The sequence below is a fragment of the Gallinula chloropus genome (genome assembly GCF_964237585.1).
Source record: "Gallinula chloropus genome assembly, chromosome: 23".
NCBI lineage: Eukaryota > Metazoa > Chordata > Aves > Gruiformes > Rallidae > Gallinula > Gallinula chloropus.
In genome coordinates, this window is record NC_140108.1 from 5,157,126 (window position 1) to 5,172,316 (window position 15,191).

Here is a 15,191-nt window from a genome sequence, read left to right on the forward strand (position 1 = left end):
GGCCGGGATGTGGCGGGTGCTGCGTTTGCTGCGGGGCAGCGGGTGAGTCCTGGGGGGTCCCTGTCCCCCTCCCTCCCTCCATCCCCTTCCTCGCTCCTTGGGAAGGGGAGGACAAGCAGCCGGGCCTGAGCAAAATCCCTTTCCCCAGTCCCCCTGCCCCAAGCCCCCTTCCCTGCAGCGCTTCCACGCGTGGCCGGGCGCTGCGGGGGGTCTCGGACCCGCGGGCAAGGGGCTGCAGCCGGGGCGGCTCCGGGGGCCCTTTGCCCTGCGTTGCCCTTATGCCGTCCCGGCCCCCGTGCACCGTACCCCCCTTGCCCTGTCCCCACCTTGCACCGGCCCCCCTTGCACCGGCCCCCTGCCCGGCCCCGGCTCCTTCATCCCCCTCTTGCCCCCCGCTTCGGGCGGGCACTGTGGCTGGTGCGGGCGATGTAACGCCCCGGTGGGGTTACGAAATGCCCAGCCAGGAGCTGCCAAGGTCCAGGTGCTCACTGGAGCGGGCAGAATGTGCCAGCCTGGCTTTTGCCCCCGCGCCCTGGACTTTGCCAGGAGCTGGTGCTGCACTGGGGTGTTGGGACTCAATTTGGAGTTTGCCCCGCACGTCGTCCCTTAGAAATCCCTTTTCCAGTACCTTTTTCATAGAGAAGAGAAGTGAAAGTTGGATGGGAGCTACGTCTGGGCTCGGTTCCTGGCTCCGACATCATCGCCGATGGGTGGGATGGAGCCCAGGCGTGATAACACGGAGCTGTGCCAGGGCAGGAGCCTGGTGTGAAGTGAACAACACGTGTGGGAGGTTGGGGTGGGACCTGACCCCTGGGGTGTTACTGGGAGCACGGGGCATGGAGGGGATGGAGGAAACCAGAGGGGATCTCAGTGTCTGCTTTGCTTCTCTCCCAGGCGGAGATGGCAGCACCGCTCGGCCATCAAGGTGACCAACGAGCCGATCCTCGAGTTTAAGCCAGGGAGCCCCGAGCGAGCTGCGCTGCAGAAGGTACTGCCACAGGGGATCGGCCTGCTTGGGGGGGTCTTTAAGGGCCCAGGTTGTTCTGGTGCTGCATGACAGCCCCAGGCTCTTTCCTGAGGGAGGGATGCTCCATCCAGCCTCACACCCACTCCTTCCCTCTGGGGACAGTTTGCGTTGGAATCCTGCCCCATCCCTCCAGCCCACGAGCATCCTGTACCCAGGGGACCGGGTATCCCATACCCAGGGGATCGAGTATCCTGTACCCACGGGATTGAGTATCCCCTATGGGGAGGATGGATGGAGTTGGGGTGGCTCTCACTGCAGTGTTCTCCTCCTCTCACTTAGGCGCTCGCTGACCTGAAGGGCAAGACAGAAGCCATCCCCTGTGTGATTGGGGGAGAAGAGGTGTGGACGCCGACAGTGCGGTACCAGCTGTCGGTGAGTTTGGGGGAAAACATCTTCAAAAAGTGAGAGCAGAGCAGGGGGATGTCCTGGCAAGAGAGATCTGATAACTGCAAAGGCTTTTTCTTCTCTTTTCAGCCATTTAATCATGCACATAAGGTGGCCAAGTACTGCTATGCTGACAAGGTGAGTGCGTCTCCTTGCCCTCCTTCTTCCTTTCTATTTTATTTGGCAGGGGGGAGCAGCAGTGCTTTGCCTGGGTTTAGTGAGCCTTGTCTCATAGTGGGCTCACGAGGCCTGTGGTGTGATGGGCTTTGATGTTGCTGGATGAGACACTAATGGCTGCTCAGGTTGTGAGTGGGGAGGCTCCAGGGGCCAGCGCTGGCTATCCGAATCCCCAGTTCCTGGGACAAATCGGTACCAGGAGCTGCAAACTTGGGGTTCTGATGGGCAAATGGCTGCTGTGGTGTGTGGCAGGGGATGGATGGGCACTCACCTTCCCCTCCAAGGCTGGTTCCTCCGTGCTGCCTTTCCCCTTTTTAATTCCACAGGAGCTCATTAACAAAGCCATTAATGCTGCTTTGGCAGCGAGGAAGGAATGGGACCTGAAACCTGTCCAGGACCGGGCGCAGATCTTCCTGAAGGCTGCTGACATGCTGAGTGGCCCAAGGCGAGCAGAAGTGCTGGCCAAAACCATGATTGGGCAGGTGAGGGGGATGCAGGATGGGCCCAGCAGGTACCTGGGGTGAACCGGAGGGAATCAGAGGAGCTGGGAGTCAGGGAAGCAGGGCAGGAGGGGCAGACAAGGTATTTTTTGGCACTGGGGCTGTCTGTAACATTGTCAGTGCCTGTAGCTGTGCTGTGAGGGGATGCAGACTCATCCTTGCTGAGGAAGGATGCTGGGAGCCGAGGTTCATGGGAGCAGGATGAACTGCTGCGGTGGGCTGCAGCGAGCAGGGTTGACCCTTGTCAAACGCCCCAGCAGCCCTGGATTTCCTAGAGAGGCACTAAAGGGCTGTGTGTGGGGGGATATGGGGGGGAGTGTGGATGTTCCCCCAGCATCAGCACAGGCTGCGTTTACCCCTGCAAAGGGGACATGGTGGGATGGGGCCTTGCTCCTTCAGAGCCAGCTGGAGCTCTGCAGGAGAGACCCAGCCCACAAACCACATCCAGACGCACCGTGCCGCGTCGCTGCGGCTCACGGCTGCTGCGGTATCACGTCCCGTGTCCCCCACCCCACCCCATGCCCTCCCCTCGGTGCTTTTGTTTGATGTGATCCTTCCTGGCAGGGTAAAACAGTCATCCAGGCAGAAATCGATGCCGCTGCGGAGCTGATAGACTTCTTCCGATTCAACGCCATGTACGCCCTGGAGCTGGAGCACAGCCAGCCCATCAGCGTGGACATCAGCACCAACAGCATGGTCTACCGGGGGCTGGAGGTGAGAGGCTGATCCCCCCCCACCCCCAACCCAGGGCTTCCCGAGCTCCCTTTTTCACCCTGAGCTGTGGCATCACGCCACGGTGAGCAGCACCACCGCGGTCCCACCGGCCCCGTTCCTGTCCCACCCCGCAGGGCTTCGTGGCAGCGGTCTCTCCCTTCAACTTCACGGCGATCGGCGGCAACCTGGCTGGAGCTCCAGCGTTGATGGTGAGTGTCGTGGGGAGGTAAAGGGAAGGCAGGGGAGTGGGAGAGGGAGGTTGGGAGGACGGCTGGGAGGGGGACTCTGTCTCTCCAAGGCTGCGGTTTGCCCAGTCTGGGATACTCCTGTGCTGTGAAAGTGTAACCAGCTTCTGATCACTCCAGTTCCCCTTGGGGGATGATGTTGTTTGGGTCTGGGTACCATCACGGTGAAGGTAGGAGAGAGCAGGATGTGGCCTCAGAGTTTGGCTCCCAACTGGGAGATGGGAGATCCCAGCAGGTGTGAAACATGGTCCAAAACATCCCAATGTTTCTGTGCCTGTCACCCCAGTGTGCCCTTCGAGCACGCGGAGCAGCCTGCCCTTGCAGGGTGGGTTTTGGGGAGACACCATAATAACCTGATGAATTTACACCAGGACTAATTAATTTATCATTACGCTGGGAAAACCCCCACAAAATTATCCTGAGGTCTTTATTAATTAGTCTCACCTTTCCAAGACAGCACCTCCAGCAGCCAGTGTTGGAGGCACAAGAGGCTGTGATAAGGCTTTTCATTTGGGGGTGTTGCATTTTAAAACCCCATTTGGGGCCAAGCACTGGAACCAGTCAGGTTTGTAGGGGAGGAGTGGGGAGAAGGAAGGAAGAGGGGGAAGCAAAGCTGAGCTGGGAAGTTTTTCCAGGGTGGGAGATGGAAAAAATAGTAATAAAAATAGATAAAAATAGAAATCTTTTCCTCCCACCCCAGGGTTTGAGGAAAGTCCTTGGCTTTGGGGTGTATGGGGATAAACTCATCCCAGGGTGGATGAACCGTGCTGGGATGGGATGAGCCCGTGCTGGCATTGGAATCACCCAAAGCTGCCCTTGTCCCTGGGACAGACTTCTGCTGGAGCCATGCTCGGGCCGCAGCCTCCTCCTGTGCTGACTCTGTGTGTGTGTGTGTCCCCACCTATCCCAGGGAAACGTGGTGCTGTGGAAGCCCAGCGACACTGCCCTGCTCTCCAGCTACGCCGTCTACAAGATCCTCCTGGAAGCCGGGCTCCCTCCCAACGTCGTGCAGTTCGTGCCGGCGGATGGGCCGGTGTTCGGAGACACCGTCACGAGCTCCGAGCACTTCTGCGGGCTCAACTTCACGGGCAGCGTGCCGTAAGTTTGGGGCAGGGAGAGGGATGGGGGCCGTGCTGGCTGCTCCTCTGAACACATAAGGCAGCATCGAGCTGGGCAGCAGGCAGCTGGCCACCCTTCCTCCCTGTAATTACATAGGGTCTTAATTAAAAAAAGGGTCTTGGCCAGGTTTTCCTGTGGCATTTAATAGCAGGGTGTTTCTGCTGGGAAACTCAAGGCACAGAGGGTAGGCACATGTGTGTGCAACGCTGCCCCAGCTCCCAGGGATGCTGTGATTGGGCTTAACGAACCTCCCCGCTCTGGCAGAGCCATGCCAGCTTCACCAGGATTTGCAAACTCGGGTGTCAGGGTGTGTTAGTGATGCTGAGGGACCTGGCAGCTCAGAACAGGCTGGTAAACCCAGGAACCCCCGCTCCACCAGCGAAGGACATGGTCTGATGGAGGACATGGTCTGATGGGTGTTGTGCTTTAGAGGTGGGAAGCTCATAAATTAGTATTAGCAGCCCGGCTTCCCGCTGGGGAGGTATTAGCATTTTTATTGTTTTGCAGCTGAGGGGTTTGTCACAGTGAGGACCGAAGGGAAGGGGAGGGGGAAGAGCAGGAACTTCTGCTGGATGCTCACTCCTGAGCTCTTCCCTTACTTTTAAAAGCCGGGGGAGGGGTGTGTTGTTGTGTTGAGGTCTTATTCTCAGCTCTCCTATCTCCGATGCCGGGCATCCCTTCCCTTGTCCCACATGTGTACCCACACCACCCACACGTGCCTTTCCCACACCCACTAAACCAGCTCCTCTCCTCTCTTCCAGCACTTTCAAGCGGCTCTGGAAGCAGGTATCAGAAAACCTGGATCGCTACCGCAATTTCCCGCGCCTGGCTGGAGGTAACCGCTGCCTCTTGAGCCTTTTTGGGGAGGGTAATGGCCAGGGTTCCTCTCCTTGTGTGCAAAGAGCAAACACCACCCTAAATTGTGTCTCGTCTGCCCGTTCAGATTGAAGTGGGCAGCTTGTTTGTCTGGGTGTGCTGGGAATTGGGAGGAGTGGGATGGGATCTGGCACACAGGAGGGAAGCAGTGATGCTCTGAGGTCACAGAGCCCCCACTCTACATTTGGGACCCGAGGTCCTGCCCTTCTCCCCATCAGTTTCCTAACCAGCTTCACTCCCTGGGATCACAGCACCACCCCTTCTCCCCGAGACCCCCCATGGACCAGGCAGAGAGCCCTTGCAAAGCCGCCCAGCCGCACCTTACACTTCCCGGAGGCAGCGTGGGCCCGTCCAAGCTCCTCACTCACCCCTTCTCCTCCTTCCTCCGCTCCCAGAGTGCGGCGGGAAGAACTTCCACCTGGTGCACAGCTCTGCAGACGTGGGCAGCGTGGTGAACGGCACCTTGCGCTCGGCCTTCGAGTACGGCGGCCAGAAATGCTCCGCTTGCTCCCGCCTCTACGCCCCGGACTCGCTGTGGCCCCAGATCAAAGAGAAGCTGCTGGAGGAGCACGGGAAGATCAAAGTGGGAGACGTGAGCGGAGCTGCCGGGCTGCTGAAGGGCTTTGCGGCTCAGCGGGTGGTTGATGGGATTAGACACTGCGGTAACTGGCTACTAATTCCTATTGAACCGAGCTTTTCATCCACCGGTTCTCCCCACCACCGCCCCTCTGTGTCCATCCTTCCCCAACCCAAACCTCCTCCTTGCACCCCCCCCCCCCCCCCTTCATCTTTTTTTATAGTGATTAGAAATTAACTTGTAGCCAGTGTCTGCGGGAAGGGGGCTGGAAGTGCTGGGTGCTGCAGGCTGATTGAAAAGGGGTAGCTTGAGCCCACGCACAGAGGTGTGCTTGGAGCAGGAGGGGGGGGCATTATTTGGGCCATTTCAGGTTCTCCTACTTCCAGAGCCAGCTCTGGGGCAGAGTATGTACTGATGTTCCCTCCTTTCTGGCTTCCCACAGCCCGCCCAGGACTTTGGGACGTTCTTCTCTGCGGTGATTGATGACAAGGTGAGCTCAGCCCTCCTGTTTCTCCTGGGGTGAGAAGGAGACTGAATTCCAGGCTGGTTTGGGCTGGAAGGGACCTCAAAGAACATCAAGTCCCAACCTCTTTCCATGGGTAGGGACACCTTCACTAGCCCAGGGTGCCTAAAGCCCTATCCAACCTGGCCTTGAACACCTCCAGGGAGGAGGCAGCCATCACTTCCTGGGCACCCTGTGTCAGGGCCTCACCACCCTCAGGTTCTTCCCAACATCTAATCTATCCCTGCCCTCGTTCAGCTTGAATGGGTTAAAATGGGTTTCACAGCAGAGGGTGAGCATGAGTGACCAGCACTGACCAGCAGCCCTGTTCTGCTCCCTCCCAGCATGTTGCATGCCTGGGTCCCTGCCCATTACTTTGCTGAGAAATTCTCAGGTTTGGAGTGCCCAGGGCTGCATTTCCAGCTCCCACTCCTCCTTCCTGAGCTGGAAGAGTGCTGAAAGCAGCCTGGCCCGGAAAGGGATTGCCCAGAATTCATTCCAGACACCCCCCCCCCCAGCCCACATTCTTCTCTTTTTCTAATCATTATTCCTTTCCTCAGTCCTTTGCACGGATAAAGAAGTGGATCGATCACGCCAAGAAGTCACCCAACCTCAGCATCCTGGCAGGAGGCGGCTGCGACGACAGCGTCGGGTACTTCATCCAGCCGTGCATCGTGGAGAGCAAAGACCCACGGGATCCCATCATGAAAGAGGTGAGGGACCAGCTTTGGGGGGGGGGGGGCAAAAGGGGCTGCTGGTGCCATCTTGAGACACCAACCAAGGCGTGTGGAGATGACTTGAGCAGTGCTGTGCAGTCCATCGGCACAGGGATGCTCTTCTGCATCACGGGGTGGACTCAGCGGGATGCTGAAGTTTGGGAGGCTGAGAGCTTTGGAGGGGTTTTAAGCGTGTTGTTTTGGGGTGTTTTTTTGCTGTACAGGAAATTTTTGGGCCGGTCCTCACGGTGTACGTGTACCCGGAGCAGCGGTACCAGGAGGTGCTGGAGCTGATCGACACCTCCACGCCCTATGGCCTCACGGGGGCACTCTTCGCCCAGGAGAAGTGAGTACCGAACCCCCCAGCATCCCCGGACACCCGCTCTTCCCCCTCGGGGATGGAGCAGCTGGCTGGCTTCTCTCCAGACCCCCCCCATCCTTCACTGCTCTTAGCCAAGGGGATGTGTCCAAGGTGTTTTTTTCAACCCTAAAAATGCTTTTTTGTTGTTTTTTTTTGGGGGGGGGGGAGGGGGTGAGAAACCATCCGGAAAGGGACTGATGTTTGGCCTGTGTGGGATGTGTCCCCAGCCCTCTTCCTGCTGCATAACCTCTAAGAGGGACCAGGCTCAGGTTGTAATGGAATCACAGAGCATCCTGAGCTGGAAGGGACCTCTAAGAACCATTAAGTCACATTCCTGGCTCCACACAGCCCGGCCAAGTCAGAGGTGGCACTGAGCGCATCATCCAGACACTTCTTGCCCTCTTCCCAGCTCAGGGCTGTGACCCCTTCCTTGGGGAGCCTGTGCCAGCACCCGACCCCCCCTCTCAGTACAGAACCTCACCATAATCACCAACATTTTATAGCATTAACACATGGGAAAGAAATGAAAGGAAAACAGAGTTGGGCTGATTTGGCTGCCAAGTGCACCCGACCTGTTTCAGCCTGGAACTGTGGGGGTTTTGCACAATTTTAATCCCTGTAGAAGAGCAGTCCCCCCCCCCCCACACATGAGTTTTTGCTGTTGTGTCGTGGTGGCAGCTGTTTCTGTCCCTCCTTAGGAGAGTCATCGATGAAGCCAGGAGCCTCCTGCGCAACGCGGCCGGCAACTTCTACATCAACGATAAGTCGACGGGCGCCGTGGTGGCTCAGCAGCCCTTCGGAGGCTCCCGCATCTCAGGTGAGCTGACCAGCTCCTGCCTGGACTTGGCACTTCACAGCCATGTGCTGAGCTGCATTCCCTCTCTGGGCAAGTCCTTCATCCTTCATAGAATCATAGACTGGTCTGGGTTGGAAGGGACCCCAAGGATCACAGAGCTCCAACCCCCTGCCACAGGCAGGGCCACCAACCTCCAGGCCTGGAGCTACACAAGGTTGCCCAGGGCCCCATCCAACCTGGCCTTGAACACCCCCAGGAATGGGGCACCCACCCCCTCTGGGCAGCCTGTTCCAGTCCCTCACCACTCTCTCTGTAAAGAACTTCCCCCTAATATCTCATCTAACCCTTCCCTCCTTCAGCTTCACTCCATCCCCCTTGTCCTGCCAGTCTCTGCCCTTTAACAAGCTGATTCCCTTCCTGTTCCTCTGCTTCCTTCAGGGACTGGAAGGCTGCAATGAGGTTCCCCCACAGCCTTCTCTTCTCCAGGCTGAACCAGCCCAGCTCCCTCAGCTTCTCTCCATAGGGGAGCTGCTCCAGCCCTTTGATCATCTCTGTAGCTCTTCTGAACCTTCTCCAACAGTCCCACATCTTTCTTGTATTGAGGCCCCAGCTCTGGACACAGAACCCCAGTTCACCTCACAGTCACTGATGTTTTATTCCCTTCCAAACCAGGCACCAACGACAAACCTGGTGGTCCCCACTACATCCTGCGCTGGACATCGCCCCAGGCTGTCAAAGAGACCCACGTCCCACTGACAGACTGGCGCTACGCCTACATGCAGTGATGCCTCCCCCTGTCCTGTGCTGGTACTGCTGGTCCTCAACGCACACTGTGGCTCTGCAGCTGCAGCCTTGAGAAAGCACTTAAATCTACTGATCTTTAAAGCTACCAGATAAGCTTTTTATTTTTAAAGGAGAATTCTATTATTAAATTGTGGAGTTAGAGAAGAAACAAGCACCCGTGGTGTTCTTAGAGGTGGGAGGATGCTGAGCTCATTAACGAAGGGCTGGCTGGAGGTGTGGGTGGCAGAGGCTTCTGCTTCCCTTCCCCTCCTATTTCATCCTGAGCAGTCTAGTGTGGTTGCCTCTCTCTGGGCCAGGGAGTGCTGGAATTAAACTGGGAGATGAGCATTAAGAGGCTGGTCCTGTCCCAGACAGGTGTGGAAAGCAGCGTCTGAATAACCCCACGGCACCCAGTATGGAGGGGCAACAGGTTTGGAGCAGCTCTGGTAGGGATTCAACCCCAGTCCCATGTGCAGATGGAGCTTTTAGCAGACCCCACAGCACTTGGACATCCCAGCCCAGAGCCAGGAGGGAAGCTGAGCCAGGCTCTCTTTAGGAAGTGGCAGATTTCCCCCCCTCCTCCCCAATAACACGCAGCTCCATCTGCTTCCCCTTAGCAGCCCCGGCTGAGGCTAATTGGGAGATCAAACCCTCTGATGTCCTGCGTTAGGTACGTCCTTAGGAGAGGCCAGAGAGAGTATGAGGCTTCTTGGACAGAGCCCAAACACCTTCCCCACCACCCCAGGCTGCTCAGGGGTGCTAATGGGAACCACCCGGAGCAGCCCAGGAGCTGGGAGCAGGGGGATGACTGGTGACATGGTGGAGTTTCAGCTTCAAAGCAAAGCAAAGTGGGGTGTCAAATGGGAGAGGCAGAGGATGGGCAGCGTGCTCTGCCATGGAGAGACCAGCACAGCAGCAGCCACCACTGTTTGGTAGCACCATGCAGGGATGCTCCTGGATTTTGAGCACGGGGAAGTGCAGCAGCAGCCTAGTGTCACCCACTCCTCCTCTGGGGACTGAAGTTTTGGCACAGCCCCTGTCTTTCTGGTTTAAGATCCCTTGACAGATAAAGACGATGACAAGAAAGAGGCACAGTGCTGGGGGGTGGCCAGGGAGAGGAAACACACCCCTCACCCCACCCCCCCGTGCAGGGCAGCACCTGAAATCCCAAGCATCCTGAGCTTTCCTGGGGCATGGAGACCCCCTTGGCCTGGGGTTTTTTTTCCTCTTTCTGCCTTATATTATTTCTCCCACCTGCCTATTCCTGCCTGAGGCTTCGCACCCATCAGCCGTGTGTCCCCACACCCCCTCCCCCCTCCTCTTCCATGCTTTGTGGCCTTGGGAGCACAGAGAAATCCTCTGGGGTCCAGGGAGGAGATGTTTGCAGTACAAGGACTTAGCAGCAGATGGTGGTCTTTATCCCATTCTCTGCAGTCAAGGAAAAAAACCACTGAGCCCACAGCTCCCACTGGTCTGCCAGACTGGGATCGCTCATCTACTGGAGCTTGGGACTGGGAGACTGTGGACTCCCTCCAGGGATTGGGTTGGGTGTGGGGGGGTAGGAGGGTGGGTTTGAACTGGTGGGGAGAAAGGAGAGAGCTGTAGGGTTCAGCTGGAGCTGGAGTTTCCCACAGCGTGGATGGGAGACAGGGAGCAGAGAAACAAGAAGGGGGAGAGGGTCTGAGTGGGTTCAACAAACAAACTGTGCTGTGAAGGGCTGTAGTGAGCGCCTGCACCCCCCCCCATCCCCTCCAAAACCACTGGAAAAGGATTATGGAAAGGCTTCTAATAGTTAGCATTTTTGCTAAAGCCCCAGGTCCTGGAGTCATGAGAATACAGCAGGATGTCAGCTTCCAGCTAAGATAAATAAAGAGGGAATCACATCCCTGGGGCTGCCACTGGGAGCTGCAAGATGTGACTCCCCCTCCTCGGGGCCAGAGGCAAATCCTGGGAAGCAAATAAAGGGGCAGGGAGGCAGAAAGACCCCAGACCTCCATCTCCTTTGCATGACAACACCACTCACTAAGCAATTATAAAAAATCATGGGATACATCCCGCTGGAGGACAGCACCCTCCTTCCTGGGGCATCTGAGGACACCTGGGTCCCTTCCTCCCAGCTTTGGGTGCCTCTTCCTGACCCTTGGAGGCACGGCTCAGCCTCGGGGTGCACTGAGCAGGGCAGAGAAGGGGGGGTTTGGGCAGCCTCCCGAGCCCAGTGTTTCTCAGTTTACCCCAGGGAGGGCTTGTCTGGGAGCCTGAATTATTTTGGAGCCAGGCTGCTTGAGAAGAGGAACAGGTGAAGGCGGCCGGCGCGGCCGCCAGCAGAGCCCGGCTCGGCGTCTCTCCCTCCCTCCTCCTCCTCCAGCTCTCCAGGGAAGCCCCCCCAGGAGATAAATTACTGGCTGTTGTTTGACAGCCTCAAGGTTGGCTGGAAAGAGGAATAACTGGGGGTTTCTGGCAGCAGCAGGGAACCGCAGCGAAGTTGGCCCAGGGTGGTTTGGGATTAAGAGCAAAACTTCTGCATCTGCCAAGCGGCTCCGTCCCCTGCCAGCTGCAGCCTCCACTGCCTCCAAACCCACCCCCCCACCCCCCTCAGCGTGGTGAAATCAGCCCCCCCAGGGATGGGGAGAGGCTGGGGGCAGGATGAGGCACAGCCTTCCACCTCCAGCACCAGACTGAGCAGGAGGGAGGATACAAGCACTCCACCCCCCCCCACCTCCCCAATCCGCTCTCATCACTTTGCCCTCCAGTGTGGGCGCCATCCTGTGACCAAGGGGTATCCCAGTGTCTCAGCAGCATCATCATCCTCATCCTCATGTGCCTCCAGGCCCTAGCAAAGCACAAATACCATCCTCATCATCACAGGGATGGAAGATTTTTTTTTCCCTTGCAGACCCATTCCTTTGCACCCAGAAGCCACAGACACCCTGAATCCCTCTCCTGGGGGGCGGGGGTGTGGGGGGGTATCCCCTAAATCCAACTCCAGTCCCTCAACACCAACAATCCACCCTTTCCACAGCCCTTCGCAGCACATTCCCCCCCCCCAAGCTCCCTCCCCTTCTGCCCAGCCCTGCACTGGGTGCTTAAAATGTATCTGCAGTACCATCTCAGCTGCTATTTTCCATCCCTCAGCGATAAGGCATCTGCGTGTACACAGCACCCAGAGAATGACTTCCAAACAGCAGCTTCTTCCTGCAGATTCCCCCCCCAAACCCCCCTCCCCAATTATTATCACAGAGCCGGCCCCGCTCTGGCCTTGTTTTCCTTTAAGCTTTCTCTTCCCCCCACACCCCACCCTTTAGGGGTGTTTTTACCCCCCCACCCCACGTCGTGCTGGCTGATTTGAGATCACAAACCTGACATTTCGGTGCCTGCTTCACAGTGCCAGGCGGGCAAAAGGAGCGGGGACAATCGATTCTCCCCGCATCGTCTCCTGGTGCCATCCAAAACATTCAATCAAGGGAAGATCAACCCTCCCAGCAGCTCCCCGCTCGGCTTTTTGCTTCCCCAGCCCCCTGAAAAATACGTGACACCCCCCCCCCCCCCCCAAAAAAATAATGAGCAGAGGTTGGAGATGGGTGGGAATAGCCCTGCTCCGGGATGGTTGGAAAGGGAAGGGGTCAGAGATGAGGGTTTCAGCTAGGAAACCTGTGCCACCTCGGTGGATGAACTGGTGTCTACTGGGATGGTTGTGGGAATGGTCTGTCTCTCTCTCTCTTCCATCATCACATCTGCAGGGGTTGGAGATGGGTGCTCTGGGAGGGTTGGAAAGGGAAGGGGTCAGTCATGAGGGTCTCAGCTTGGCAAATCATGCCACCTAAAGTGGTGTCTACTGGGATGGCTGTGGGACTGGTCTGTCTCTCCTCCATCATCACACCTGGTGAGGGGTCAACCATCGCACGCCAAGGGGCTCCCAGCCTGGTCCCTACCTAAAATCACACAGCGGGGACTGGGGGTTTGTAGACAACAAAATCCATTTGATTTGGGGCTCTTGAGGAGATTTACTGGATCAGAGTTTCCAGGAGCTTCTGAGGGTGCAGCCTTTTCCTTCGGTGCCCCATCTGGGTGCCCACACCAGGTCTCTGGCCCCAGACTGTGTGCAGTGAAGGTATTTTATACCCAGCTCTGTATTCACAGTGGTGTCCTAAACCCCTTCCCCCTGGAAGGGGATCCCTTCCCTCACAGGACATGGCAGCACAGAGGTGTTGCCATCCCGTTGAGCAGCTGGAGATGCTGAGATGTTGAAATAAGTGACTCCCCTGCCCCTCAGACAACAAAGCAGTGACAGGGCTTTGGGTCCTCTGGGAAGGAGCAGTGGTGGGTGCATGGGGGGGATTTGGGAAAGGGGCTAAAAGCTGGGGGGAAAAGGGGGGCACACAGCTTCAAATAACCCCCCCCTCCATCAATCCCCAGGGGAGATGCACGGGTAGGGAGGGGAGCGCCGCAGTGACGCCCGTCCCCCAAGAATGTGTCCCCCCCCTTCCCTCCCTCCTGCGCGCCTGGCCCTAATCCGGGGGTGGCAGCAGGATGTCTGCAGACAGCTGTGCCTGCCCCCCGCCGCCCTGACATCACCCCCCGGCTATGAAGGCGCTTGCCTCAGCCAAGGGGTCCTTCTCCAAGTGTTTGCAGGGAAAGGGGGGGGGTAGGAGATGCCCACGGTCCCCTTAACCCTCTGCTAACAGACAAGCAGCTCTGAGCCTGCACAGCAGCTCCAGGTAGTGTTTGGCCCCCCAGGGAGAAATGCAAGGGTACAAAGTGGGGGTTGATCCTGCACCCAAACCCCACTGTGGGACCAAGGCAGTGTGACACTATAACCACCTGAGCCCTGTGAGCTGTGAATATGGACAAAGGCAAGGCCCTGGACACCCGGTGTCATGGAATAGCCCCCATGGTCCCCTCTTCCCAGCTGTGAGCTGTGTTTTCTTACCCCCACGGCTCTGTTGCTGGTGCCTCAATGCAGGGAGCAAAACTAGGTGGAAGGAGGACAGGATGTGAGCAGGAGACTTGGGGATGCACCCGCTCCCCTCACCTCTCTGCTTGCTGCTCATCACGTCGTGGGTGCTGCTGCTTAGGGGTTATTCATCAGTACCACCCAGCAAAGTGAGCCCCAGGGACACCTGGGTACACCTAAAGAGGATGCTGGCCCCTGGGGAGCTGTGCTAGCACCCTCTGCTCCACCAAACAGCTGGTTCCTCTGCTCCCCAGGACAGCCCAGGTTTGTACACCAGCACCTCTGCAGCTGGTTACCTTCACATCTTCTGTGTGCAGCCCTCCATACAGGTACTGGGAACACCACTGGGATAGTCCTGGGATTAAGTGAGAAGGCAGCTTTCCATAGGCTGGCTGACACTCCAGATTTGCTGCAGTGTATGTTGGAGGAGAGGGTTTCTGCTGGGCTGGGCATCCCCACACCTTGCCCTGAGCCGATCAACCCACAGAGATGCTCCTTCCCCTCTGCTCCTCTTTCCTCCTCCATTCCTGGCTGGGTAACCAGTGGGGTGACTGTGACTGGTCCCAGCTTGCTGCTAGGCTTGTGAGAGGGGATAAGATGTCAGGCGGCTGCACCCTTGAAAACGTGATCCCCTCCAGGCCGATCTGCCTGATGTTTTCACTGGCACCATCAATCAGCACGGGAGACACGATCATATTTTATAGCCAGAGCTGCTTGTGAAACTCAAGCTCAGCGTGGCAGCCACTGCCCTGCCTGCTTGGAGGAGGAGGAGGAGGAGGTGGTGAAGCCCGATGCATCTTTAACCCCTTGCAATGGGGCCAGTGAGTTTGAGTTCTGTGACCGTGTCTCTCCTCTATCCTCAGCCAAAGGCAGCAAACTCCCCGCGGAGCTCTGCAACGCCGTGGAGAAGCAGGGATGCACAGAGCTGCTCCTTCCCACCCTGTTCACAGCCCACAGCTGCACATTTCCCCCAGACAGGCTAAAAACCAGATGATAGCACAAGCCACAAGCAGGTCAGCACCTTCTCCCAGCCCTGACTGCAGGGCCCAAGACCTTCCCAAGGCGTTTGCTGCCTCACAGCTCAGGTAGCTGTTGCACAAGTCCTTCCTTCCACAGTTGCTACCCTGGAGCGGCTGCGCTCGGCGAAATCCCTCTCAGCATCGCTACGGCGACTGAGCTCAGCTCAAAGCCCTGCTCTGGCCAGGCAGCCCAGCTCTGGCTTCAGAAAGTTTATCCCGGTGTCCCCATTCCCTTTTGTTTCCCCTCTCCTTGGGGAGCTTGTTCGTGGGCACCGTCCCACTGTGCGATGCTGTTCTCCGGGAATTGCTCCGGTGGCTCCGGTTACGCCTGCCCGGGAACAAAGCAGCTCTCCCCGACGGGCCAGCATCCTCCCGGCAGGGGGAAGAGGAGCCTTGCTATTGAGATGAGGGGGATTCGGGAGGCCACGGGGATGTTTTTACAGC

The 15,191-nt window shown here is 57.7% G+C and overlaps 1 protein-coding gene across 2 annotated transcripts; it reads left to right on the forward strand.

The window, feature by feature from the left end:
- On the forward strand, nucleotides 1–8,949 carry ALDH4A1 (aldehyde dehydrogenase 4 family member A1). 2 transcript variants are annotated; one of them, XM_084274763.1, is made up of 15 exons: nucleotides 1–42; nucleotides 895–988; nucleotides 1,307–1,399; nucleotides 1,502–1,549; nucleotides 1,915–2,070; nucleotides 2,653–2,802; nucleotides 2,937–3,011; nucleotides 3,958–4,145; nucleotides 4,928–5,001; nucleotides 5,438–5,634; nucleotides 6,062–6,109; nucleotides 6,682–6,834; nucleotides 7,062–7,183; nucleotides 7,897–8,015; nucleotides 8,667–8,949. In XM_084274763.1, the coding sequence occupies exons 1-15, from the start codon at nucleotides 8–10 to the stop codon at nucleotides 8,777–8,779; spliced, it is 1,665 nt and encodes a 554-aa protein (XP_084130889.1). In that variant the 5' UTR covers nucleotides 1–7; the 3' UTR covers nucleotides 8,780–8,949. The 2 variants fall into 2 exon arrangements, with proteins under 2 accessions (XP_084130889.1, XP_084130890.1); XM_084274764.1 differs by having other exon boundaries at nucleotides 5,438–5,625.
- Nucleotides 8,950–15,191: the final 6,242 nt, after the last annotated feature.

Bases quoted from the DNA above. Each gene is read 5' to 3' on its own strand.
- ALDH4A1 (XM_084274763.1), top strand. From the start codon at position 8: ATGTGGCGGGTGCTGCGTTTGCTGCGGGGCAGCGG. The intron at 1,400-1,501 runs GTGAGTTTGGGG...TTCTCTTTTCAG, and splicing joins CAGTGCGGTACCAGCTGTCG to CCATTTAATCATGCACATAA. The intron at 3,012-3,957 runs GTGAGTGTCGTG...CACCTATCCCAG, and splicing joins CTGGAGCTCCAGCGTTGATG to GGAAACGTGGTGCTGTGGAA.